The sequence below is a fragment of the Dipodomys merriami genome, unplaced genomic scaffold (assembly GCF_024711535.1).
Source record: "Dipodomys merriami isolate MVZ:Mamm:240054 unplaced genomic scaffold, mDipMer1.0.p SCAF_22, whole genome shotgun sequence".
NCBI classification, from domain to species: domain Eukaryota; kingdom Metazoa; phylum Chordata; class Mammalia; order Rodentia; family Heteromyidae; genus Dipodomys; species Dipodomys merriami.
In genome coordinates this window covers 19,883,191-19,910,864 of record NW_027203604.1, presented here as the reverse complement: position 1 = coordinate 19,910,864, position 27,674 = coordinate 19,883,191, and the positions used below count along the sequence as shown (strand labels likewise).

The 27,674-nt window shown below is 54.0% G+C and overlaps 1 protein-coding gene across 10 annotated transcripts in view; it reads right to left on the bottom strand.

Annotated features, from left to right (window-relative positions):
* Positions 1 to 27,674, bottom strand: part of Cux1 (cut like homeobox 1) — a 257,137-nt gene that overhangs the window by 39,928 nt on the left and 189,535 nt on the right. For 2 of the 10 annotated variants that reach the window (XM_070033577.1, XM_070033579.1), the window contains exons 11-14: positions 27,235 to 27,423; positions 21,450 to 21,508; positions 19,450 to 19,498; positions 16,956 to 17,052 (exon numbers count right to left, since the gene is read on the bottom strand). In XM_070033577.1, the coding sequence (XP_069889678.1) occupies positions 16,956 to 17,052; positions 19,450 to 19,498; positions 21,450 to 21,508; positions 27,235 to 27,423 (394 nt within the window). Of the gene's footprint in view, positions 1 to 8,739; positions 8,797 to 9,251; positions 9,418 to 11,472; positions 12,303 to 13,326; positions 13,429 to 14,458; positions 14,525 to 15,427; positions 16,100 to 16,955; positions 17,053 to 19,449; positions 19,499 to 21,449; positions 21,509 to 27,234; positions 27,424 to 27,674 lie in introns of all 10 variants that reach the window. The other 8 variants (XM_070033578.1, XM_070033580.1, XM_070033571.1 and 5 more) reach the window with 7 other exon arrangements.

Sequence of the window (27,674 nt, the reverse complement as noted above, 5' to 3'; positions counted from 1 at the left end):
CACAGGTTTAGAGGGTGGACCGTGTGGACATTTTTCCTGCACAGGGCCGGATCTTGCCTAAAAGGAGCACAGTTTAGGATGCACAGAGGGCAGAGACAGTGAGTCAAGGCCTGTGCGACACACAAAGCGTTCAGGAGCCATAAAAGGATTACGAAAATACTTCAGAAACAGCAGGCAAACAACAGTGGCCTTTAGTTTTCTGTAGAAGCCAGTAGGCAGTGTGTGCCCGCCACAATCTGCCAGGACAAATCTCTCTGTAGTTTATCGGGTGCCTGGCTGTAATTTCCATACCCAGCCCTCTATTGGGGCAATAATAACCCAAATTCCATTTAGTGTTCATTTGAGCAGTCAGGATAAAGTCATTTCTTATTATCTCCCCACCGTGTAAAAAACAGCTTGAAGGTAGGAAGTCAGCAAGCATTTCTACCAAAAAGTAATTATTGTAAGTGACATTTTTACTGCTGGCATGCCATAAGGCGAACTGTGCTTTCGGAAGGACAAGTGGCTGAAACAATATGACAGGGTGCTCGGCGACATTATGACAAGAACCCAAACACCGCTTCACTGGCGGCCGGCCTGACGGAGTGCTTTTCATTATGGCTGAAGTTGAGGCATGGAGCCCATGCCAAGCTGGAAGGATCCAGTGACTCTCAGGACGGATGGAGGTAGGAGGGCACAGAGTGTGTGGGGCAAAGGCTCAGCAGTTAAGGGATGGCAGTGACCTAACGATGGAGAGCCATCCTGGGGACCCAAGGTGGGTGAGCTCTGCCAGCCTTAAAGGGCTATGAGGGCCTTTCTAGGCCATAGTGCCAATAGATTCAGAAAATACAAGAGAGGGAGTGCTCCTTGGAGAGTTTCCCGGATGAGTTGGGTGGGCAGATTGTGGTGGTCACACCCCCCCTCCCCGCCCCAGCTTGGAGGAGGGGGCTCCAATCTATCCACACAAACAATTCATAGGTGAACTGGCTGCTATGACCCAGAGCTTTGTCTACTGGGGTCAGAGCCCCACAACTATGTGTGGTTCATGGGAAATAAGGTCTCATGGAGGGGCTAGGAATGTGGCTTAGTGGTAGAGTGCTTGCCTAGCATGCATGAAGCCCTGGGTTTGATTCCTCAGCACCACATAAACAGAAAAAGCCAGAAATGGTACTGTGCCTCAAGTGGCGCAGTACTAACCTTGAGAAAAACAGCAGCTCAGGGACCATGCCCAGGCCCTGAGTTCAAGCCCCAGGACTGGCCAAAAAAAACAAACAAACAAACTCATGGAATCTCCTGCCTCGGGTGGCTTCAACCTAGGATCCTCAGCTCTCAACCTCCTGAGCAGGTAGGTTTACAGGTGTGAGCTACTGGTGCCTGGCTCAAAACTGCTCACTATCCGCCAAGAGGCCCCTGCGTCTGAAGCCACTGGGTACTTCCCAAGGTCCCATAGTCTGCTCCCCTCTGAAGGCCCCACCACACAAGAGCAGTAGCCCCACACCAGGCCGTGCCCAGCACCACACCTGCAAACCTGCCAAGTATGAGGCACAAGGAGTTGGAGGGGTGGGGAAAAATGCCAGGGCGGGTAGGGGAGCTTGGGTGGGCCCAGTGAGGGTGGAGGAATGGAAGAGCAATATTTGTATTAATATTCTCTTCTACACACACACACACACACACACACACACACACACACACACACACACACACACACACACACACACACACACACACACACACACACACACACACACACACACACACACACACACACACACACACACACACACACACACACACACACACACAGATTTGCTAAGATCTCAGTATATCAGTGGTGCTGGTGTGTGTGCATGCATGTGTCAAAACTGGCCTAAGGAACTCTTCGGACTATCCAAACACAACAATAAACCCCCAGAACTTAATAAAGCAGTGTGATCTAACCTGAGCTGAGGCGCTCTCTCGTGAGCGCCAGGCGGCAGTGCGGGGAGATGGAGCTGTGCCAGTGCCCAGCTGGAGCCCATGGTGGGGGCCACACTGCGAAGCACGCCACAGGACAAACCCATGGGGCAAGGACAGGGCATCTGCACTTGGGTGGGGGAGGAGAGGGGTGCTCCAGCCTGGAGAAGGGATGATGGGGACCTGAGACTGCTGTGTAGTCAGCTCCCTGTCCCTCTTCTTCCTCCCTCCCCCCCGCCCCATGTCTTGGGAGTTATGGGCTGACTTGAGGTGCTCTGGGAGTCGCCAGGGAATAATTCTTAGCTTGCCACGTCGAGGAATTTGGGGTACCAGCCTGCTTTCCTGTGGGCCTCATTTTCTCTTTGTCTGATAAGCCATTAAGGAAGAGTGAAGACCCTACTGAGACTTCGACTCAAGTGTGGAAGTCAGAGTCCGGCAGCGACACTGGGTGACAGGTGTCCCCGTGTCCCCCGCTGCAGGGGCTTGAGCCTGGCCTTGTTCTGGCTTTTCCTCTGTTCTGTACTCCTTTAGAAACAGTATGTTCAGAAGAGCTCCCCACAGTGTCTTTGCACCTGCGTGGCCTGTGCTGGGGGCCAATGCATGCTACACCAACCATCTATGTATCACCAGACCCCCCCCCCCCCCAGTTAAATTGCTGTAATCAAAGATTAATCACTGAGTGAGCATTGAGTATGTGCATGAACATGTGTGTCTCCTCTTTTTCCAGGGTTCATTGCTGGCTCGGGACAAACCTGTCCAAGTCCTACTTGGCAGGAGGACACACTGCCAAGTAACAGCAGAATTGGTTTCCCAGACTCCTGAGAGTCCAAGGAGCTAGAAAGGTTGTCTTTGTCCTCCCTCCCTCCCTTCCTAATAGAGTCTCACTATGTGTAACCAGACTGGCCTACAACTCAATATCCTACCTGCTTCAGTCTCTCTCTCTCAGTATGGGATTAAAGACATGTTCTACTATGCTTAGCCTTTACAAATTGGTCTTAAGAGTTATTTCCTTCCTCAGCTATCTATCTAGGCCTGCTGCTCTGAAGCCCTGCTTGTCCCTGGGCACCCGGGGAGCAGCATCATCATTTGTGTGTGGAGGGGGCACCCAGAGGAGCCTGCACCCTGCCAACCCTGCTTCGGGGAGTGGGGTCTCCACTCTGGTTGTCCAGGGCAGCCATGGCCCAGGTGGGTGAACCACCCTGGCCCTAACAAGGGAGCAGGTTACCTTTTCCTTATAGGTGAGGAAACTAGGAAAGCTACCATGGCACGTTATTTTACATACCCACCTAATCTCTCTGTACTGCTTTACTTAATTTGTGGTGAAATTGTGGAGAAAGGGTACTTAATACAGGACAGTCAGTAAAAGTAATTTATCATCTCCCCGCTCCAGTGCTCCCGTTATCAGCGCACTCGTTCTCGGCATTCATCATGCAATCAGCCTATTATTTGCATATTAATCAGGCAGTGGACCATGAAGGAGCCGCATCACCGCCAAATGCTGCACTATCTCAGGAGAAACACTCAGTAATTATCACACATCAGTGTTATGATGTGGTAATTGATTATAACATCTCTCCTCGGCCCCTGGGGAGTCCCTCCACAAACCCAGCTCCAGGCACTCAGGGTGGATTTTTCTTTTCCTACAAAACTCCCAGAGCCTATGTCTGTGTGTGCCCTAGTGCTATTTCAGGGGTGCTCTGGTTCCTCTCTGATTGCATGAGGGATTCTCGCCAGGTGGGGCAGCAGCCGTCTCCCGTGGGCCCCATGGTCCTCACCCATCAGCCTCCAGGCTACAGGCTGCGGCCCAGTTACCCAACACACTTTCTTATCAAATCAAATGTCCCAATTCTAGTCTTCCCTAACAGGAAAGTTGCTACAGAGACAGTCTGGCTGTTTTATTTAGGTCCCAAATGACAGGCTTGTTCTGGCCTTTGTGTGAAAGACAAACCCAACATCGGCCCATTCAGATGCAACCTGAATTTAGAACCCCAGTTCCTAATGGAAGAAGATACATAGGCCGGGAGCTGGTGGCTCATGCCTGTAATCCCAGCTACATAGGAGGCTGAGATCTGAGGATTGGGCAGGAAAGTCTTTGAGACTCTATCTCCAATGAACCACCAAAAAAGCTGGAAGAAGAACTGGCTTAAGTGGTACAGTGCCAGTCTTTGAATGGAAAAGCTTAAGGGACAGCATTCAGGCCCTGAGTTCAAGCCCCAGTACTGCCATAAAAAAAGCAAAAAGGCAAAGGCACATGGCTCTGGTGATGGTGGCTCTGGCCAAAGCTCTGGCAGGGATGGCAGGAGGGATGAGCTTGGAGCCCCCATAGCAGGGCCTGTCACAGTGCTCTCCCCAAGGCGGCTGCCGGCTCCCTGCTGATGGACAAGTAGGGACCCGGGGCCTGGGGCCTTCAACTTGGAAGCTGCTGCTGCTGTGACTGCTGTTTGGTGGAAATGCTGTGAGTTTTGTTTTCAATCGGAGGGGCCTGGCCACCCTTCCGCTTGTATAGCCACCAAGTAGGGAAGGGGCCGGCACCAGGCCCAGTGCTCTCACATCACAGCCCCTAGTCAGGGCACAGGCAAGCCCTAGCTGTAGGTGATCAAGGGAACATTGGGGAAGGCCTCTTGCGCCCCTCTCCTTCTCCTGTAGGCTCCCCCCACACCACTTCTCTAGAGGCCAAAAGATTAATCCCACCGAGGAAGCAGGCACGGGAAATGAATTTCAACAGGAGAAAGAATAAAGGATCATGTAATGCTTAGTAGATCCTATCTACCCAGTGCGCTGCCAGCTCACCCACATGCATGCCTTCACACAGCTCGAGGCGGGAGCATCACCAAAGCACTTCACACCCATGCATGGAACAGACTAATGAAACCTGCTCACTACTGCTTAAAAGGGAGGGGCATAGATAGCAATAGAGGGGTCAATTGGATCAGAGAAATTTATTGAACTATCACAATGAAACCCTTTGTATGACTAATATATACGAAAAGGAAAAAGAACAAAAAACAAAAGAGCTGCTCAAAGATATACAGGGAAGGATGACAGGGTCCCAGGTCCCCCAGAGCTCATTCCTGGGTTGGATGCTGTGGCACATGCCTGTAATCCCAGCAACTTGGCAGATGGAGACAGTGGAGCCTGGGTCTGGAGCCAGGCCAGGCCAGGCCAAAAGTTTTTCAGACCTCATCTCAACGAACAAGCATGCAGGCTAAGCTGTAATCTCAGGGGCAGGATGATGCGTGGCCCAAGGCCAGCCCAGGAAAAAGCATGAGACCCTACCTGAGAAATAACTAAAGGGAAGAAAAGGGCTGGGGGTACGGTTCATAAGAGCACCAGCCCCTCGGGTACAAGGCTGTAGGTTTATTCTCTACTTCCAAAAAAAAAAAAAAAAAAAAAGCAGAACCAAACACAAAACTGGCTTTTGTCAGCCCTTCACCCTCAGATACTGCCACTGTTGGGTAGGTTGAGGCAGCGGAGCCCGAGGCCATCTGAAACCGTGTCTCCACGCACAGCCGCCAGGTGGGCCGGGGACCACCCAGCCTTGAGTATCCGCCCTTTATACCTGGGCCCTGCCTCACTCCATGTGCCAGCCTTGCCTGCCTTCCCTCCCTGGCGAGGCCAGAGATGCTCGGGGGCCGGGAGCTGGGCAGAAAGACGGGAGGGGCCCTTAGGCTCCCAACATGTCACCATAGCAACAAGGCCCAGAGCCCCCACAGCCTGTCCCTGAAGGCAGGTCCCCCAAAGATGGTGTGCCCCACGGAGAGGTCTGGATTCAGGCTCTGAGCTGTCTCACCACGGTTGGGGAGCCAACCTGGTCAGGGCTGAGATCACCTCCCTCACCCACCTGGTGGCTTCAGGCACACTGAGGGGACGGGTCCCCCCACCCCAGTCCTGCCCTGGGCCCCAGGGTTGGGTGCTGTGGTGGCTGCCACAGGAGGAGCTCAGAATCACTGGAGTCTCAGGACCCAAGGCTTCTTTCTCTGCCTTTAGGGGAGCAATGATGAAAGCTCCTTTTTCTTTTTAAAAAGCTGTCAAGGAAGATTCTAGAAATATCCCCTAGTCATTTGTCCCAAAGATTTATGAAACACATTCAAAACCTCTAAATACATTATGAAACAACTTTACTTCTAAATCTTAAATTTATGCACTGCTAGCTTAGCTTAACTTTCAGGAACTCTCTGGAAACAATACCTGATAAAGGAATGTCACAAGAGGACTCCCCCACTCTGGTCTCAGGTGGTCAACCCCCCACCCCCCGTCTCCACCCCGGCCCATCTCTGGTGAGGAGCCTGGACTGTCTGTCCTTCCTGGTCCAGAAACACAGCTTTACCTCCATATGATATAAAACCCTTTATTTGTTCCTATACAAGAAATACTGTTTCATCTCTCTTCATATTCATTGTTATTGATTCTCCTATTGCTCACTGACAGCAGGAGGTTGGGTGGTACTGGGGCTTGAACACAGGGCCTCTTGCTCTTGCTTGGCTTTCTTGCTCAAGGCTGGTGTTTTACTGCTTGAACTACAATTCCACTTCCAACTTTTTATCTGTGCCAATCCTATGGCTTGAACTTAGGGCCTGGGTGCTGTTCCTGAGCTTTTTTTGCTCAAGGTTAGTATTCTACCACTTGAGCCACAGTTATTCTTCTGGCTTTTTGCTGGTTAACTGGAGAAAAGAGTCTCAAGAACTGTCCTGCATGGGCTGGCTTTGTACTGCAATCCTCAGATCCTCCCAAGTAGCTGGGGTGACAGGCATGAGCACTGACACCTGGGGCTTTTTGCTGGGGTGACATAGGGAGAGATTGTTTGTCACCTCTGCATAAGCCGTCTGGTGAGTTCTGGGGATTGAACCCAGGGACTTATGCTTGCTAGGCAGGCCCTGGACCATGTTACCATGCCTCAGTCCTCTTGCTCTTAGTTTGCTTTTCAGCTGGAGTCTTGTGCTTTTGCCTGGCCTGGGCTCTCTGTTACTGTATCACCACTTCTCCAGGAAGACCACACCTTCCCAAGGACAGAGGTATTGTGTTGATTCACAAGTGCCAGCCTCGTCCCACCAGGCTGGTTCAGCCTCTGATGGGCAGCAGATGCTAGCAGGAGTCCCAGGGCCCCACTTTCCCATGAGAGTGAGAAGCCAGGCTGACCCTTCCTCGGATCCCCACTTAGGGTTCCACCTGCTCCTCACCCTCCATGTCCTGAATGTGAGCTGCCTGTGGCTCCCCCTGCTGGAGAGTGGCTATGGCCTTCAGTCCCCCATTTTGGGTAAACCCAAACAAGAACACCTAGGACCTACTAGAATCCCAGGCGGTGATGGCGCTGCTGTGCTCTGGCTGTGTCTGTATGCGTTTGGGCTCCGGTAGCAGCCGCTGCTGTTGCAGCCGCTGAGGCTGCCCAGCTGTTCCCCTCCCCGCACATGTGGCCCCTCGTTAACAAACCTTCCCGCAAGCTGGCGGGCTTCGGGCTCCTCACTTAGCTTTGTTTGTGTTTTCAATGAATCAGTGGGATAGGGAGATTAATCAACATGTTTAGAAAAATAGAGAAAGGAAAAAAAAAAGAGCGTTCACCATGCTGGCTGTTCCTGAAGCTAGGAGAGAAAAGCTGCCTCCATCTGTGGGCTCAGCGTGAGAAGTGGGGAGAGGCGGGAGGGGCTGGGAGCAGTGGCTGTGGGCCGCAGAGCACATGGTGCCCCAGCACCTGGGCTTCAGGCTCTGCCAGAGACCTGCCGGCTCCCCGGCTCCCCGAGGCCAATGGCCAGAGACCCGTTGCTTTCTGAGGCCAATGGCAGGTGGCTCCTCCCCACCTGCTCAGTCCCTCCCCTCTCCTCATACTCCACACCACCTGCTCTCTCGCTCCAAGGGTGCCTGCTCTGCAGGGCCCACATCTACAAAGCAGCACAGGATGAGGGGTCCAGTGAGTAGTGGGGCCTCCCCTTGGGGACCGGCTCTGGCTAGCCCCGTGAGGGACCCAGTTTTGTGTGGCAGACACACTTCTTTCTTCTTGCTTTTCTTTGTTTTTGATGGTACTGGGTTGTGCACTCTACCTCATGAGCCACACCATCAGCTGTTCTGTGCTTTAGTTATTTTTTTTTTTTTTGGTCTGGTTGTGGGGCCTGAACTCTGGGCCTGGGCGCTGTCCCTCAGCTCTTCAGCTCAAGGTTAGCGCTCTACCACTTGAGCCACAGCGCCACTTCTGACTTTTTTCTTTTTTGCTTATGTGGTGCTGAGGAATCGAACCCAGAGCCTCATGCATGCAAGGCAAGCGCTCTACCACTGAGCCACCTTCCCAGCCCCTGCTTTAGTTATTTTTGAGCCAGGGTCTTGTGATCTTTGCCCGGGTCAGCCTTGAACCAAGATTACAGGTATGTATATACCTCCATGGCTTTTCTTGTCTTAGAGATGATAGAGCCTTGCTAGCTTTTTTCTCTGGGCTTGAATGGCAATCCTCCTAACTCTGTCACCCAAGAAGTTGGGATTACAGGCATGTACCACCAGGTCTGGCATTTCTTTTTACTCTTAAGTGAGCAGTAACACAAACTGTCCTGCACCCATACTGTGGAACATTATGCAGTAGTTAAAAGAAACCAACTATTCCACACAAGTTGAACAGATCTCAAGGTCATTCTGTAGTGGAGAAAGCGAATCCCTGAAGGTCATTTCTCACATGACTGCATTGATGACTTGGCACTCTCCAAATGACAGAGATGGGAGTATCTCCCAGTTCCTCAAATCCAGACCTGAGTCTGGACCTTCAAGTCCCCAGTCCTGACCTGAGGGAAGAGGCTGCACAAGACAGCAAGGCATTTCACAGAAGCTCACCTGAGCTCACGCAGCCTGGCTGAAGGGGGTCCTGCAGTGACGTCACGGAGTGGAGGGCTGGGGAAGAGGAAGGCAGAGTTATGGGGTGACAGGCACAGAGCAGTCATCTGCACACAGGAAGGGTGGGGACCTCAGGATGGGGGCCCTGGGCCAGGGGCTGGGAGCCGCCAGGAGCCACTGCCTGTGACATTCACTCTGTGCCTGTGGCTGGCTTCCTTCCTGACTTCCTGATTTAGCTACTTGACTTTTACTTATATTTATGTACAAACAGCATTTTCTTAATTGGTAACTCATTTTCTGCTGCTTATAAAATTAGCCAGGCACAGTCTTCTCAGTTTTAAAATCTCAAGTCAGTGCTTTGGCCACAGGTTTGAAGGGAGAAGTTCTTATACTCCAGAACAGCTGACTGCTGGGGGGCAGGGGATCCCTCCCTGTTCTTGCCCCCCCACCCCCCATGGCTGGGGACGCCCTCCTCAATTCCTGGCTAGGATGGTGACGGCCCTTGCCCTCACCTGGTCCTTGCTGCTGGCCCTGCACGGGCAGCACTCCCTGGCCCAGCTCGCCGTTCAGCCACAGCTGCATCCGGATGAAGGGCTCTCGGCCTTTCTGGGTCAGCTTACTCCACGGCTTTGGGCGAGACAGCATGTCACTGACACTGCCCTGGGACAGGCCAAGCACCTGGAGTGGTGAGTAGAGACACGAGGCTGTCAGTGCCACACAGGGACATGAGGCCGAGGGGGGGTGGGGGGAGGCGGGGGAGAACACATGTGAGATCACAGCTCAGCCTGATGGGCAGAGCCGCTTTCGGGGGTCAGCCTTGGTGGTGGGAACCACAAAGCCCTCTGGATCATTCCGTACACGACCGGACAGACACATCTTCCTCTCACTGGCTGCTCTGCTCTCAAGCCTGTCTATCTGTAGGCCCAGGATGTTATGAGGATCCAAATGGCCCTGGGCAGAAAACCAGCTCTACCCTGGGGGGGCCCGACAACCCAGCATGGGATCCAGCTATCTCAGAGGCCCAGTTCAAGGGAAAGAAAGGAAGGGCAGGGGTCTCATCCAGGGAGGAATGGTGCTCACTCAGATGCCTACCAAACAGCAGGGAAAACATCTTGTGCTTGGGTGGTGAGGTAAGAGGATGGGGTGCTAGTTGCAGAACCCCTCAAGAAGCAGGAGGGGGATGCAGGCAGGATGTGGCCTCCTCTAATGATGCTGAGCCATGGGCACTCTATGATCATGGCCACTCATGGGGGGGGGGGAAGGGACCCAGAATGAGGGGAGGGGCAGTGCCTGGGTAGGTGGGGCTTCACTGCAGATGATTGACAGGCCTTACGTCCTCGGCAGGTCTTCCATATGGCCATCCATATGTATGGGCGCCAACACCCCACCCTGGACACACATGCAGCCCAGAGATATTTAGGGGCTGCATCCCATCACCCAGAAAAGTTCTCAAGTTCCAGAATAAACTGTACTCAGGGCCAAACAAGTTCAATGTTATTAAGTCTGCTAAATTTAAGGCCTGGGTACAAATGTCTATTTAAATGTTCTCAAATGATATTTTTACAACACTGCTAGAAATCTCAAGGGACTTAAAGTTCTCATCCTCATTTCTATGCACCCTTATCACCTTCTGCAAAATCAGGACAAAGATCTCACAGGCACAGCACCCGTAGGGTGGGACCTGGGGCTGCAGGTGGGGCTGGGCAAGGGGCAGGCCAAGGCGGGAGGCTTTTTTCAGCAGGCCACTCCTTTGTCTAGAATGATATCAGGCCGTTATGTTTATTTTAGGCTTCACAGGCCCTGTAAATCCTATTATCCAGAATCTGTCACCAAGGGAGTGCCAAGAACAGAAAGGTCTGGAAGCTCATGCATGAAGTATTACACTTTCCTGAGCCAGAAGGGGACAGGGAAATAGGGCGGACTTGAGCATGCTCCCAGGGGCCGAGGCAGTAGGTGTTCCCAGCATGGTGCTTTGCCCACTAACTTGGATGAGAAAAGAACAAATGTGCTTTTTGTAGTTATCCCCTCCCCCCCCCCCCCCAATGTCTGTCGCCTGTCCTGGGGCTTGATCTCAGGGCCTGGGCACCATCCCTGAACCTCTCTGCGCTCAAGTCTAGTACTCTATTACTTAAGCCACAGCACCACTTCTGGCTCTTTCTGTTTATGTGGTGCTGAGAAATCGAACCCAGGGCTTCATGCATGCTAGGCAAGCATTCTACCACTGAGTCACATTCCCAACCAATCCCTGATCATTAGTTTGCTCAAGGCTGGTGGCTCCACTACTTGAGCCACAGCTCCAAGTTTGGCATTTTGGTGCTTCATTGGAGATGAGTCTCACAGGCCTGCCCAGGCTGGCCTTGAACTGAAATGTTCAGATCTCAGCTTCTAGAGTAGCTAGGATGACTGGTGCCCAGCATTTTAAAAATTTGGTATTAGTGGGATTTGATCTCAGGGCCTTGTGCTAAGAAAACATTCTACCAGTTCAACCATCCCTTCTTGCTTTATTTTTTAGGGAGGGGTCATCCTTTTGCCTAGGCTGGCCTTGAATCTCCATCCTCGTACCTCTGCCTCCTGAGCTCTGTAGACTGCCCCCACCCCACCTTCCCCTGCCTTCTTGACCAAGGGGGCCTCGATGCACAGTAAGTGAGGGTCTTGCCATGATGTGCAAGAATGTCTGGGGCAGCCCCGGCAATATGGTAAGGGTAGATTCCATGAGAGAGGGGAGCCCCTTACCTTCTCCCCAAAGATCCTCTGGCAGATGCCGTTCTTGGCCAGCTTCTCCTTCACCTGCCGGGTAAGCTCGATGGTGTCCACCTCCTGGTACATGTACACCTCGTACTGCTCGGGCGTCAGTGGGGGCACTGAAGGTTTGGCAGGCTTAGCCAGGGGCACAATCGGGGAGGAAGGCAGAGGGCTGTTCTGGGGCGTCTCGCTGCGGCTTGCTCCGGTGAGGCTCAGTTCCGAGCTCTGTGAGTACGGGGACTCAGCACTGGGCCACTCCTTCCAGTACTCGGCAGCCACGGGGCCCTGGAGCTGCCCACGCTCGGCCCTCAGCTGTCCGCCACCAGCTTTGTCCTTCCCGCCTGCTGGCTCCTCGGCCTTGGCGTCTTCGGCAGAGGTGGGGTTCCTCCGCTCAGACTGCATGGGGCTCCACCAAGGGTCCTTCCAGGCCCCGCTGCGGCCCAGCTCGTTCTTCACCTGCCTCAGGACCCCCTGTGTGGCGTCAGCTGTGCCCTGGGGGTCCAGGCCCGGCACGTCGGGGGCCTCCTTCTTGAGGGCGGGAGTGCTGGGCAGTGCAGAGGTGCTGGCCTCGGGGGCCGTGGCGGTTTTCTTCAGGGAGATGGCGAGAGGCGAGTAACTGGACACAGAGGACATAGGTGAGGTGGACAGGAGCTTGGGGGTGAGGAGGGCGAGGTCGGGCTGGGGCAGTGGTGCTGGCTTTAAGGCAGGGTCCAGAGCGGCCTGCTGGGCCTCCATTTCCCGGCGGGCCTGTTGCAGGATGGAGCGGATGGCGTCGTCAGAGTTCCCACTGCTAGATGCGGAAGACGGTTGGACTGGCTCGGCTGTGTGGAACAAACACAGGGTGAGACTGTGGGGGGACTGCCGAGCCCAGCTTTGCCTCCCTAGGCTGCCAAACACCACCCCACTCCCACGGCCCGTGCAGGCACTGGTCACTCCTGCTCAAGATGGCAGTGGCTGTCTAGAGGGGAGGGCACTGGACTTGAGAGATTGGTGGATGGCTTTGATGCTGATGCTGTCAGGAAGAGCCAGACGCTGACATCTGTCCTCTGGCCACCGAGCAGGAAGACAGGACAGTGCCTGGCCCCGTTCCGGCCCGGAAGGGAACACGGAACTCACCCTGGGACAAGTGGTGTGAAGACAGATGGATCCATTGCCAGCAGCGGCCCCAGCTGAGCAGCGATGGCTGCGGGGGTCCGACCCAGCAGGAGGGGGTGGGGATGCTGTGGGGATCAGGGCTTCCTGGCTGGAGAGCAGGCAGGGTTCCCTGCATTGCATCCTAAGGGGCTTCTCAGTCTTATCTAAGAAGTGGGAATGGAGGGTCCTTCCATGAGGAAGAATTCAGATGGGCCTACCGTCCACCCAGAAAGTGGACATCTCCCCATCAAATCTGCTGATCTGTGCTTGGACCAGCAACTCTGTCACACAGTGAAAGCTTTCTTCTTTTTGGTCTTTGGGACAGTCTCACCGTGGACCCCAAGCTGGCCTGGAACTCACAAGCCTCTTGCTGAAACAAGGATTATAAGGCATGTGCTACCACACCCAGTTTACAGGTTCATTTTCTGCTCATTGTTTTTCTTTTTTTTCCAGTTGCATTTGGTCAGGAATCACTAATAACCAAATAACAAAAGCCAAACTACCTGCTAACGTAGATTAGGAAGGTTCTAGGTGGGGGAGTAGGAGGGTCCTTGAGCTGAGGCTAGGGAACGGTACTGTCAGCCATGCACGTCACAAAGCCGCTCCTCTCGGCTCACTACCATTTAAAAAAAATGTAATTACCGCTGACCAGAACACTCCTGACAATTGTCTTAATGACGTTAGGGCCAGTGGCTGCGGTGGAAGCCGTACCGGTTTTCTGCACTTGCAGCTCCCGCTTGGCCTGTTCCAGGATAGATTTGATGGCGTCGTCGGAGCCAGTGTCGGAGGCTCGGATCCGGGTAGTGATGTTTCCTGTGGGGAGAAGACATGGCCGAGCCATCAGACCCACGCCTGGCGCCACCACTCACACCGCATCGACACAGCATTCTGACCCAGGGCCCCGGGTGGAGGTGCCCTGCCGGGCCCGCCTCACAGCCGGAGGGACCCCGGCTCTCACATTCGCTCTGTGGCCCCTGGGTGGGGACCCAAAGGCGCTGTGCCTCAGGCCATTTAAAAGCCTTGCCTGCAACTGCTCTGGCTCAGGACACCTGGGAAGAAGGAGGCTAAAGGGCTGAGGCTGATCACGGATCAGTGGTTTGGAGCGGCAGGTGAACTTCCACCCTTGTGGGCCTAGCTGGGAATTTCATGTTGGAGGAGAGGAAGCCCGCAGAACCCTCAAGGAAGTGAATCCATTCTTCCGGTCACAGGGTTGGCGCTCTGCAGAGCGGCCTCACGTGCAGCCGCCTGAAGCTACTCGGGCCCGGATCTTTCTGGAAGCTGGCCAGATCTCTTAATCGTTCACTACCTTACTCAATAGGAAGCGCCACATGAAACCATTTAAAAACAAGGATACCACAGGGACGAGGCCCCATTAAAGACGCCTTCTGAGGGGCATGGTGGGGGCTGGCTTGCCAAGTCCCATGGAGAACCGGTTCTGTCTGGAATCCGGCCCCTCCGTGGGCCTCTCGACAGATTTCAGGGTTAAAAGTTGGAGGAAGCAGCAGGATCTGCTTTGATGCTGTCACCTGACTTTTCTCAGAGCACAACTGTGAGGTGGTGGCTTGCTCCTGAGGAGGAGGGGCGGAGGGGCAGGGCATGGGGCTGGGTGTGGGGCCGGCTGCCTCTCCAGGCTCGGCCTGGGCTCGGGAGAGCACAGGCAGCTCAGGAGGAAGGGGCTGGGCACCCGGGACCCCCTACTTTGTTTTATACTTACTAGCTCTGTTTTTCCATCAGGTTCCAGGCCAGAACCATACTGCACATTTTAACCCAAATGCCTGGCTAAGGACATGCTTCTCTTCCCTAGCTGACTGACTGCAAAGGAAAACACCTGCCTGAGACATACCTTCAGACCCATTTCTTCGTTTCGGTACTTCCTGAAATAGTCTGTTCAGGCTCTGGCCTGGATTCTCTGTTGAAAAACAAGTGTGGTAAGAACAAAACAATCAGGGGAGGGGGCGTGACTTCGCTAAAGAAAGGGCTGAGGGCTTCCTGCGCAACTCGGAGCTACCAGAGAGTTCTGAGAGGCCCTTCCCTGGCCAACCTCCTGTAGGAGATGCCACGAGGGCAGAGCTGGGACAGCTGCCCCAAGCCATCATGGCCAGCCAAGCACGGAGCTTACAGTAATCATCCAGAGACATTCAATTTAGTCAACATGGCCAGGAATTGCTCTGTGTGCTCTGCGCCAATCTTCCCTTCTCCCTCTATCTGAGCCTAAATTTCAGGGGGCTGCAAATGTGGCTGCCGGAAGTTCCTGCCCAGGAGTGGCTGTGGCCTCAGCCTCTGTGCTATGGGAGGGAAGGGTGCCCTGACTCTGTAGCTTTTTCTGGCGGGTAGGGGTAGGAATCAGTCTGAATATAACTTTCTGTGTCGAGGAAGACAAGTATTGCTCATACTGCTTAAAAAGAAAAAAGATCACTACTGGACATAGATGACGCCTGGTGGCCGTGGGTCATGTGTTCTGGGGAAGGAGGAAGAGGAGAGAAGCCAGGGCTCAGAGCTGACACCCTGGGGCGGCTCCCTACATGAGGCCTCTGGGCCCCCCTGGCCGCCATGTGCAGGACTGTCATTCCCTGCAACTCAACACAGGTGGCGACACTGAGTCTGCTGAGCAGAGGGGCTGCTCTCACACACCTGACCGTTTCTCGGCCTGTGCTGGCTGACTGAGCCCTGGACATGGAACACCTGGACGGCTCTGATGTAATGCAGGAATGCCGGCCACTCGATCGTACACACGCAAGCGTGCACACTCACACACCCACACACAGCTCGTGATGAGCTTGTAGGCTGGCGCCAGCCCGAGGGCGTCTCTCACCTCTCTGTCTGCCTTGGATGCTGCGAAGGGCCAGGATGTTCTGCTCGTCCGACAGGAACTGCTTCATCTTGTGGAATGGCTCCTTGCCACGGACCGTCAGCTTATTCCACGGCTTGGGCCGGGCCAGAATCTCGCTCACAGACCCCTGCGACAGTCCCAGGACGTAATGTCCAAAGATTCGCTGTCCAATGTTGTGCTTGATGAGCTGGTCTTTGACCTGCCGGGCGATTTCTGCCGTGTCTATCTCCTCGCCCTCCGAGGCGCTCCCGGCGCTTTCGGATTGGCTGGGCGACGGCGCCAGGCCATTGACATCGGGGCTCTGTTGTAATGAACTTGGGGAAGAGATGGAGTTTGTGCTGTATGGACCTGTTGAAAAAATTATGCTTGTGCTTCCTGCTTCCTGTACGGCCTTGGAGTAGAAGGTCTGCATGAGCTGCCGTTGGAGAAGAGAGTTTAGTGCATATTTTCCCGTAGGAGCCAGGGGTAGGCTGGGGCTGGCCAGGGATGAGTTGAAAAAGTCTTGATTTAACCCCGCTGGTGAGAACTGGTGTGTACCATTAGTATTGGAAGCCTGGTCCCCCGGGCCGCGGGGCACCTGGGGAGGAGGGGAGGCCGGCATGGGTCCCGGGCGCCGACTCTCAGGCTGGTCTTTCCCTTTTCTCCTGGCTGACCCTACAAGGAAGGGCAAACAGAATGCATTATGGGGGGATTTCAAAAGGGGGGGGATAAAAAACCAAGACCAGAATGCAAATTTGCCCCACAAAAGGGAAAAACACCAAAAAAGTGCAGATTTGACAAGGGCCAATGAGGTGTGTTGGTTTTTTTTTTTCCAATTGAATTTGTTAAGTCAGCCAAACAAGGCCCCCCAAAACAAGCCACATGCATTCATGTTTGCACCTTTCTTGTACGTTGCAGCCTGGAGACTGCCCTCACCCAAGGGCAACACTGCTAGAGTGACAGGAGCCGGTGACACACACAGGAGAGGGGCGGCAGGTCCGGCCCTGCCCGAGGAGCCACGCAGCACGCAGCACGCAGCACGCAGCACGCAGCACGCGCAGGTATTTGGAGGAGCCACGGGTGGCTCTCACCACGCGCGGGGAGGCGATCGCAACTGCACCGAATCCGCTCGATCCAAGGCGCGCGCGCACGGCACACAACGCGTTACCACCAGACACCTTGACGCATTTACCAGCCGACAAACCAGAAGCCATCAGTGACACCAACAAAGAAAGGCTAAGACTGGGGGACGCGGCCCCAGTGAAAACCTGGCCAAGGAAGGAGAAGTGCCCCTGAGCCAGGGGTGCCGGCGACCCCTCGAAGACAGACTCCCCACAGAGATGGCGCATGTGTCTGCCCCCCCTCCTGTCCGCACGCAGCACAACTAGGAAAAGACCGAAAGCCAACATCCTGGGGGCCTCTGCGATCGGCCCCGCCCAACACTCAAGGTCATCCACCGGGCGGCGCGCCTACCAGGCCCGTGCTGGCCTCGAGCTCCCCTCTGCTTCCTCGACCCCTGGAAGCTACCTACCGCTCAGGTCGCTGTTGGAGATCCGCAGGGCCGCGTTCTCTGACTGCAGGGCGCGGCTCTTCTCCAGCAGCAGCACCTCCAGGGGCTTCGCGGCATCCTGGAGTGGGGAGAGTGGGGCTCGAGTGGGCTCACCTCCGCCGCCCACCCACCACCTCCCCACCTAGTGCTGGCCTAGTCCCCGTGGGGTGTTTAATGGACACAAGGAAAACAGGCAAGCTCCTCAGAAATACAGTTGAGTTTCAGCCCAGGTAAGCTTTCTTCTTAAGCTTTCTTCTTAGAATGGGACATCAAGCTACCCAGCGCTGTGGGTACAAAGTAATCGGAAACGTGTACATACGTATGCGCACACACATATATATTTACCGAGCTGCCTCTGGGCATCAGAAGCCTATGGTTTTAGTTTTGTTTTTTCCATTTTCATTTTCGTTTGGCTTTTTGGGTGGTGTGAGGTTTGAATTCACGGCCTCTGTCTGTGTGGCAGGCACTCTTAGAGCCACCATGTCTCTAGTACTTTATGCTATCATTATTTCTTGGGTGGGGTTTTATGCCTGTGCCTTGGCTGAGATGCCCTGTAGTGGGGTAGCAGGTTGGGGTTACCACCCTAGGCTTGGTGATTGAGATGTGGCCCTGTGCACTTTCTGCATGGGCTGGCCTAAAGCTGCTGTCTTTCTGATCTCTACCTTTCAAGTAGCTGAGATTATAGGCATGAGCCTCAATATCCATTCTATCATTTTAAATTAATTAATGCCAGTCCCAGGGCTGGGCCTCCCAGCCTGGTTGTGGTGCCTTAGCTCCTTTGTTCAAGGCTAGCGCACTACACTTGAGCCACAGCTCTACTTCTACCATTTGGATGATTAATTGGAGATAGGAGTCTCATGGATTTCCTTGCCCAGGTTGTCTTTGAACCTCCATTCTTAGATCTCAGCTTCCTGGTAGCTAGGATTACAGGTGTGAGCTACCAATGCCTGGCTCGCTCTATCTATCTTTGTACCAGTCCTAGGGCTTGAACTCAGAGCCTGGTTGCTGACTCCGAGCCTCTTTTGCTCAAGACTAACGTTCTACCACTTGAGCCACAGCTTCACTTCCAGCTTTTTCTGTAATTAACAGGAGATGAAAGTCTCATAGACTTTCTGGCCTGGGCTGGCTTTGGACTGCAATACTCAGATCTCAGCCTCCTGCTTAGCTAGGATTATAGGTGTGAGCCACCGGTACCCAGCATGGTTTTTAGTTTTTAAAATGAAAACACAGGACCTTGCTGTTGTCCAGGCTGGATCAAAACTTCTGGGCCTAAGAAATCCCCCTGCCTTCAACTAGATATCCTGTACCACCATGCCCAGCTCCATGGTATACATTTTAGTTGGCCTCCAGGTGACCAGGTGCCCTGTCACCCTGTTCCCAAGTCTGCACAGGCAGTGTATAGCTGAGATTCCCAAGCCAATCTATTTCTGGCTGATCTTTAACACAACTTTAGATTCTAGGGCTGTGCTTAGGCTCTGGGCATGGAACATGCAGAGCACATACATGCTACACCCCAGCTCCTGGGTTTTTTCTTCCTGCTAGAGTTTGCACTCGAGCCTTGCACTTGCCAGGCAGGTGCTCTGCTACTTGAGCCACATCTTCAGTCCTTTTGCTCTGGTTATTTTTGAGGGGGTGGTCTCACTTTTTTGCCTCAACCAGCCTGGATCATTATCTGATCCTATTTATGTTTCCCACCATCATACTCAGTCTTTTCTGTTGAGATGGGGGGGTGTCTCACAAACTTTTTTTTTTGGTCCAGATTAACTTGGACTCATAATCTTCCAGATCTCAGCCTCCTGAGTATCTAGATTACAGGTATGAACCACCTCTCCTGGCCATGAAATTGTTTACCCATGTCCTTAGGAGTTGCCAAAGCGAGAATGCAATTTAATGGGAACATAGCCATTTGGCAAACATTTTTGGGGGGTGGGGAGGTACTAGAGACAACTCAGGACCTCAAGCTTGCAAGGCAGACGCTACCACTTGAAACATACCCCCAGCCCCACTTTTTATCTCCCCATTCCTTAAAGACTATTTGCTTCTTTTATTGCTTCCCCCCCCTTTTGGTCAGTTTTGGGGCCTGGGCATTGCCCCTAAGCTCTTTTTGCTCAAGGCTAGTGCTCTGCCACTTTGAGCCATAGTGCCACTTCTGGTTTTCTGGTGGTTCACTGGAGATAAGAGTCTCCTGGGGACTTTCCTGCCCAGGCTTTGAACTATGATCTTCAGATCTCAGCCTCCTGAGTCACTAGGATTACAGTTGTGAGTCACCAGGGCCCAGCTTGCTATTATTTCTTGAGATAGGGTCTTGCTATGTAGCCTGGCCTGGCTTCCAACTTGTGATCATCCCGCCTCAGTCTCCCAAGGGAAGGGATTAATGGTGGATCCCCTATGCCTGGCTGGGACCATTGCCTTCTGCTTGCCATAAGTGAGAAGTGTCATGGAAAGGCAGAGAAGGGGGCTGCACGAGGGGGAGTACCTGCATCCCTGCTCCATCCGATGGGGCGAACTCCATGGACTTGAGGATGCTGAAAGGACAAGGCAGAGAGTCATCTTCCGCCAGCACCTTGTGAGCGGTCATGTGCGTGGATAGGTACTGACACCTCATTTCTTGCTCTCCAGAGCTGAGGCACTGTCAAACCCCACAACTTCCTGGCAGGAATTTCATGTGACAATGTCTCTAGAATAGCTAGCACACATGAGCAGCTGGCCAACAAACGTCTTGTGCCCAGCATTCAAGTCCTCCCAGGCTGGAGTAGGGTGGGGCCTGCGCTGGGGAGTCTACCACCCTAGGAAACAGAGCCAGGGAAGTCCTGATCCCCGGCTGCTGCCAGGGGCTGCGTGTGGAATGAGCATCCACCTGGGCTGCTCCCCCACGGCTGGGGCCTTTCCTGCAGCTCAGGACTGGAAGGAGCCACAGCCTGAACATGAGGTCCCCTGAACTGGCTCCTGTGACCCTCTGACTACTGGGGCACACGTCAGGCAAGTACTCTACCCTCTGAACCCCATGCCCCTCAGCACTTTGAGACAAGACCTCGCTAACTTTGCCCTGGGCTGGATTCCATCTTCCTGCTGTGCCTTCCTGTCTACTTTGCCAGCCTCTGAGTCCCACAGGTGAGAACTCACTGCCTCTCACACGGAAGAGATGAGGAGCCATCAGGGCAAGCTTCTCTTTTCTTCCTGAGAGTCAGGGTGTTTGCAGCTAGGTTTGTGTGTGTGCATGTGCCAGTACTGGGACTTGAACTCAGGACCCTGTGCTCTTGCTCAGTTTTGCTTACACATGGTGCTCTACCACTTGAGCCATGCCTCCATATGCTTGGGGCCTCCATGACCATGTCAGAAAAAGATAAAGAGTCTCTGGGTTTATATAGGTCCAACTGCCCCATGTGACAATCTGAAATCGGAAACGTTTTGGGTTGCCAAAAGCACTGTTACGCTATACACATAAAGTGCATGACAAACAAATGAATGTGGTGTCTAGGCTTAGGTCTCAGCCTCAAGGTATCTCTTTCAGTGCATGCAAAATGTTCCAAAATCTGGAAAAAATGTAACTAAACCAAAACACTGCTGATCTCAAACAGTTCCAGTAAGAGATACTGAACCCACAGGCAGGTGCACACCCCCTCTCCGTTTATTCAACATGTACTTACCAATGACCTGGCAGTCCTGAGCAGCTCAGCACTGTAGGGAATCCCAACCTGTCCCGACCCACTCCCCTCAGAGCAGAGGCCATGCCAGCCTCACATCACAATCCTCCTGATCTCAGCCTCCCGAACAGCTAGAATTACAGGCATGAGCCACTGGTGTCTAGATCTGCTCCTGGAAGCTTTCCTTGGGCTTTTTCTTTTCTTTTCTTTTTCTTTTTTTAAATTCAAGGCTAGCATTCTATCCCTTGAGCAACAGCTCCACTTCCAGCTTTTCTGTTGGTTAATTGTAGATAAGAGTCTCACAGACTTTGCTGCCTGGGCTGGCTTCAAACCTCGATCTCAGCTCTCCGCTTGTTAAGTAGCTACAATTATAGGCCTGAGCCACTGGTATACAGCTGTGAGCTCCAATTTTATGATTTTCTGGAAGGGTAATATTTCTTGACTTTGTGCATATCAGAATACTTTAATAATAATAATTACTACTTTTGTGATGCTGAGAACGGAACCCAGTCTTTGTGTGCTGGGGGAGTGACTTGCCATCAAGTTAACCCCCAGCCCTTGGTTTTTTGAAACAGTCTTCCTGTGTGGCTGGGCTAGCCTTCAACTTGAGAGCCTCTTGTCTCTATGTCCTGAGTGTTGGTTGGACGTGCACTACCACGCCTAACTCGCTAGAATACATTAAATACACAAATTCTTCACAGTTTGGGCAGGCCAGGACTTGGCAGACCCAGGGTGAGGCTGTGGGTGTTTCAGCTGCCCCGGCGCCCCCTGACCCATTAGCAGGTGGTCCTTACGGCCCAGCTGTGAAGGCCACAGGCATCTGTGTACTCACTTCAGCTCCTTCTTCACCTCTTCATAGTCAGCCTGGCCCTTGAGTTTTTCTTCCAGTTGCTGAAAACAGAAGGAATTTTATTAGTGGCCATGTCTGAAAGCACACGGTGAGGCCTAAGGGTGGCGTGTCTGACCACACGGCCAGCCATGAATGGGGCAGGACCCTGCACACACGGAAGCAGCCATGGCAGTACCACTATTCTCTTTTGCTCCTTGGGCTTTGCCTAGCATGAGCATGGAACACATGTGCCCAGCAGCCCCGCCCTGAGAGCCCTGAGGCTGGTGTGGTGGCCACTGTCTGCTGCTGGAGGCCCATGCCTTTGGGGGATCTGCTAACAAGAGGTGCGGGTCCTTGGCTGTGCAGTTGCCCCATCAACCAAGAATGTGTTACTGAGCATCTGCGGTCCCAGGCCTGGGTGTTGGGGCCTGGACTGGGGAGGCTGTGCCACTGGGTGCTTAGTGGGTTGACAGCCAGCTTGAGTCGCATGGGGTCCCTGGTTCCTCAGTCCTGGGGATAGATAGCAAGCTCCCAAAGTGCTGGTGGCTCACCCCTGTCACCTTAGCTACCCAGGAAGCTTAGATCTGAGGATCATGGTTCAAAGCTAGTCTGGGAAGGAAAGTCCCGATCTCCAATTAATCACCAAAAAAAGCTGGAAGTGGTGCTGTGGCTCACAGTGGTAGGGTGCTAGCCTTGAACACAACAGCCCAGGGATAGCACCCAGGTCCTGAGTTCAAGCCCAAGGACTGGCACACACACACACAAAAGCGCAATAGTGCTGTAAGATATTCTAGAATAAGTGTGTGTAAGCGCGCTGGGTGTGGGTGTGGCACTTTGCCCACAGCCTGTTGGGCCTTCCTCGTGGGAAGAGCTGCTGGCACCCGTGGCCAGCCACAGGTGGTTTTGGATGTCTGCCTTGACCTCTTCCACAGGGAGCTGAGCCCTGAGGCCCAGGGCAGGATTCCAGGCTTAAGGAAAAGATCCGTCGCCTGAGTACCTGCAGGGGTTCTAGGTGTGTTTTTGGCTATGCCTGACTAGCCACCTTGAAACCCCCGTGTTTGCCCGGCTGTTGGCCAGGATGACTATGTTATATCTGAACCCGTCCTATGTTGAGAAAGCTACTCTGTCACTACTGGCTCAGCCTCTTCCCTTGGCTCCACCGGCAAGTTCATGTGTGTTTTCCACAGCCGGAAATTACTCTGCCTCGCTTACTTTTAAGATTTCTTGCCAACTTTGTATAATGGTTTTCTCAGCCATAATCCAACGGGAGGGATAGGTTTTTATTTCTCCACAAAAGCATCTCTTAGCATCCTATAGCCAAATATCAGACAACCCTCTCCAACAGAGCATCACACAGTGTTGCCGGGACCCTAAAAACCCTGGCACTCTACCACCCTAGCCGAGTTTTTGGCTGGCAGCAGAGGGAGCCTCATGTACTTTCCTGCTCAGACTAGCCCCAAACCACAATCTTCTAGATAGATCTCATCCTCCTGTGAGTATGTAGTGAGGATGGCAGGAGTGAGCCACTGTTCTCTGGCTTGTTTTCAAATCTTTATTCCAGCTTAAATTTAAGACATCTGGCTGCAGTTTTTAAGCGAGCAGTCCTCGTACTGCATGTGTTACGGAGTTCCAGCTGTGGGAGCGGTGTGCAACGGCGTCCCTGCTCGGCTGTAGGCCGGGGTGACAGCAGCAGCTGCAGCCCCGCCGTGGAGCGGGAAGGTGGAACCTGGGGGCTGGGCTATCTCCCCGACTCACTCCCGGGCTGCATCTGACAATGTTGCACAAGTCTTTTCTGGGCGGGGAGGGTCTGTGCTTGGCCCCTGCTCCTGGCTCGTGTCCTGGGCTGGACAGGGATCCTCTCTGCAGGCCTAGGGGCTGGGGCAGCTGTACTGTGCCACAGTAGGAACACGTGGGATGGGGCAGGGTACGTGTCCTTAGTTTCTGATGGGTTTGCGGGGACTTGGCCCCATGAAGGGTAGCACCCGGGGACTAGGCGCAAATGCATGCAGGGGCTTTTCCTGGAGGGGTGGCTGCTGGCTGCCAGGACTGCAGAGCTGGCCCCTCCTCCAACGGCGGGGCAGCACCGAGAGGGGTTCACCAACAGCAGTGAGGCCGTGGCCCTCCCCACACCGTGGTCATCCCGTGGGAGGCGCACCCCCCCCCCCCCCCCGTGGCTTGGGGAACTGGCAGGCGTTCGATGACCTAGCTGAAGGTCTCAAGGTCTGGGCCCAGACTTGAGTGGTAAGGAGATGGGGCTTTATTTCGGCACGCTGTGATCCAGCCCTCACTTCGGCAAAGTCATCATACTCAAGTTAGGCAGTGCTGAGGCCTCGGTGCTGAGGCTGAGCGCCAGGCTGCCGGCCATGCCGGATTGGTGTACCCAAGCCCGCAGGCCAGGTGAGGACCCACGGGCTCTGGCGGGGAGGTTGGGGTGCGACCCTGGGGCAGGGGTGGGAGTGACACTGCCTCTCTGGGCCTGGGCAGAATGACAAAGGCCCCCTCCCCCGCCCTACAGGGCGTGGCATCAGCATGGGCGGGGCATGGCACCAGGGGGCCGGGCCTGGGCACGATGGGTGCCAGGACAGAGAACAGGCCCTGTACTTCCCAGACCCTCTGGCACTCGGTGGGTGCTGTGCATGCCACGCAGGGATGTTGCAAATGCAAGGAGGGAGGCCCCAAGGCCGGGGTGGGTGAGGGTACCATGGAGAGCTAACTCTTTCCCTGACCCACGGATGGAAGCCAGGGCAGACAGAGCCTCAGAGGCTAGGTGGAGGGCAGCCAGGCACAAATGGACCTGGCCAGGTTGCAGTGGGTATTAGAAAGGGAGGGAGGCTGAGCTGCCAGGGGGGCCCTGGGAGGGAATATCCCCCTTTCTCCTGTACCCACATGTGAGGGAGACCACAGACCATCCTGGGGGCTTAGCGGAGCCGCCAGGGCCTGGAGGTGGCAGGGAGGGAAGGGAAGCATGCACAGCCTGGAAGAAGGTGGTTGAGCACACGGCCCACCTGCCCAGGGTCCCCTCTCCCTGCGGGAGGCCAGCAGTGCCCCAGCCAACCCCATCTCTACTCCACCCTTGGGGGACCATTTTCCTCTGTGCCACGGTGAACATACTGCAGGTGACTGCCTAATTATGCCGCCTCTATTTTGGAGTGCTCCGACAGAAAGCCATGAAATAGTTATCAAAAATAGCAGCCCTGTCACGGCCGTCAGCGCTTCCATTAATTATGAGCATGGAATTCGCCTCTGAGAGCGGACATGTGCAGGAAGACGCCCCCCATTCCAAGGCTGGTTTCCATGTCTATTTAAAAGTGAGGGGGCTGGGCCGCGGTGGTTCACACCTGTAATCCCAGCGACTCAAGAGGCTTCGATCTGAGGATCACCGTTTGAAGCCAGACTGGGCAGGAAATTCTGAGAGACTCTTATCTGCAATTAATTACCAGAAAATCAGAAGTGGCGCTGTGGCTCAAAGTGGTAGAGCCCTAGCCTTGAGCAGAAGGAGCTCAGGAACAGTGCCCAGGCCCTGAATTCAACCCCCATGACCGACAACGAATAAATAAAGGGGAGGGACACAGTGACACACTGGCTGGGAACTGTGGTTCAAAGAATGGAACTCTGGTTAACAGAGACTGACAGATATAAAACTGACTGGTGAGGAAAAAGATGGGGGTTCCAGTGCCAGGGGCCAGAGGCCCAATGCATCAGCCACCCCAACATCCCACCACTGTAGACAGAGCCACCAGCACTGGTGGAATTCAGCCAGTGCGAGGGCAGACTCAGGAGCGTCTAGTTGCCATGGGGACAGGTCTCATTCATAAAGCACCCTCCAGGTCACCGTGCCCCTCCGCCTCTACATCAGAGACTGAGGCCCCAAAGGCCTCTCATTCAATTAGCCATATCCCTTTGGGGTGCAGGAGATATGTTTGCTCATTGGCGGTGGGTGGTGCGGAGAACCTGAGGCCTTTGGTGTATGTCTTTGCTCTCAGAGAAATCTTTACTCCTGGCGACAAGGGGTTAAGATAATTAAAATTAGCACAGTCTTGTTACTAGCGGATATGTTTTGATTATTAGATCAGACAAAGATGGGGAGCAGTGATTTTGGAAGAACCATCGCTGGATTGTCTCATTAACTGCACGGTATTAAGCAATTCCCCCAAGATACGGATAAAGAACATTAATTTGTGAAACTGCGTTTCATTTTTGTGAAGGCAAACATTAAAACCTTTAACTGATTTAGAAGCTATTGCTCCATAATGAAAAATGGAAAGGTCTAGAGCTTGGCGGCATGGGGTGTATGAGGGGTGTACTGGGGTTCTGCCCTGTAACCATAAAAAAGGGAAGAAAGGCAAATTAATAATAATGCCTTTGCCAGGGTCAGAAATGGCTACTGCAGGAGAAAATTAGATTAAACCTGGAAATAAAAAATGAGTTGTGGCACTCATCGGGCAAGCTGATCAGAGAGGAAGAAGCACTGGAGAAATAAAGCAAGGTAGTGCCCAGCCTACCACCGACCTAGCCCCAGGGTGGGGCTGCTCCTCAGAGTGCCCCCATGCTGGCAGACTTTCTCAGGAAGTGTATGCTTTGCACCCTAAAGGAGCAAGGAAGAAATGAGCAGGGGAGAGCTATGCCTCCCCCCAATAGAGGTGCTGCAGGTTTAGCCCTGGTCATGCATGGTCATGTGTGGAGAAGAATATCAACCTGGAATGGCAGTGCACCTGTAATCCCGGCACTCAGGAGGAGGATCAAGAGATGAAGGCCAGTTGGGGCTACTTAGTGAGACCTTATCTCAAAAAGTAAAAGTAAGAAGAAATGGGTTTAACTGTATTCTAGAATATACCTCGTGTAGAAAACTTTTCTTGTCTGTCTGTCTGTCTGCTTGCCTGTCTCTCTCTCCCCACCCCCAAATCTGCCCCGTCCCCTTTTCTCCCTTTGTGAGTAAGGGTCTAGATACTGTGCTTGGCTAGCCCCCATCCCTGGGATCCAGAGACCCTCTGCCTCAGCCTCCCCAGCAGCTGGGACTACAAGTGGGTGCCACTACTCCTGGCCTCCTTAACCATTTACAACTAATCCAATCCCCTTCACTGAAGGCACATGAATAGATGTGGTAGTCACATGTTCATTCGCACATGCACAGAGTGACACGGGGTTCCTCCCTCCCAGGAGGCATCCTGGTTCTGATGGCACAATCTAGGGTCCCAAAGTGCACTTTGAATTCCACTTGATCCAATGGACTGCAGACTAAGATCTTAAAGTGTGCTTGCTATTTGGTATGTGAGAAAGGCTCTGCGTTGGAGATGTGAGAGCCCTGGGAGCCCCAGCTGCCCAGCAAGGCCACCTGGGTGGGAGGGACGGCATGGGTCTCTCAGTGCCGAGGCAGCAAAGGGCTAGGCCATGGGGCTGTGGCAGAGGCCCAAGAGCAAAGGAGCAATTCTCGGCCTGGGAGTTCAGTCGGGACCTAAGCAAACACCGGCTGCCATGCTGGGGCTTCCTGAGGGACAGTCAGCTGGACTTGACCGCAACCTGTGCCTATACGGCACCCAGGGAGCTCAGGCTTCGGAGCCGTCCGGTCATGAGCTGGGCAGTGGGCAGGGAGTGACAAGACAGCCTGTGTCCCAACACCTGGGACACGACTGTGCCATAGGCACCAGTGGCCCACACAGGGGTGCTATCCATGCCAGCGCGGGCAGCAAGGCCCTGTGGCCACCCTGATTGCTGTGGCAGGGGTGGGGGGGGAGGGAAGAAGTAGGAGGAGAGAGGGGTGTGGGGAAAGACGGGGTGCACTGGGTCTCACCTTGAGCGTGCTGCTCTTGGCGCTCAGCTGCTGCTCGAGCTGGGCAATCTGGCTGGCCGAGGTCTCGCGTAGCTTGCTGAGGCTGGCCTGCAGTCTCTGCACGTCATCCACCAGCTGGGCGATCTCGCGCTCTTTGGCAGCCAACTCAACTTCCAGGCTAGAGCGGGTCAGCACCTCTATGGCCTGCTCCTGCGCAGGAGAGAGAAATGACCAGGCCGCCGAGGCAGGAGCCACACTGTGTGGAGGTGTGGAGGGCCAGACTCCGTGCCCTGCCCTGGCTGGGATGACCAGGATGGGCGAGCAGCGATCTGCAGGGGATGAGGAGGCGGAGGACCTTGGGGAAACGTGCTTCGGCTGGGGGAAGAGTGAGAAGGGTGGCCCAGAGGTCTGGAATGTTTTCAAAGCTCCTGGATTTTCTACCCCTGCTGGGAGTCAGTGTC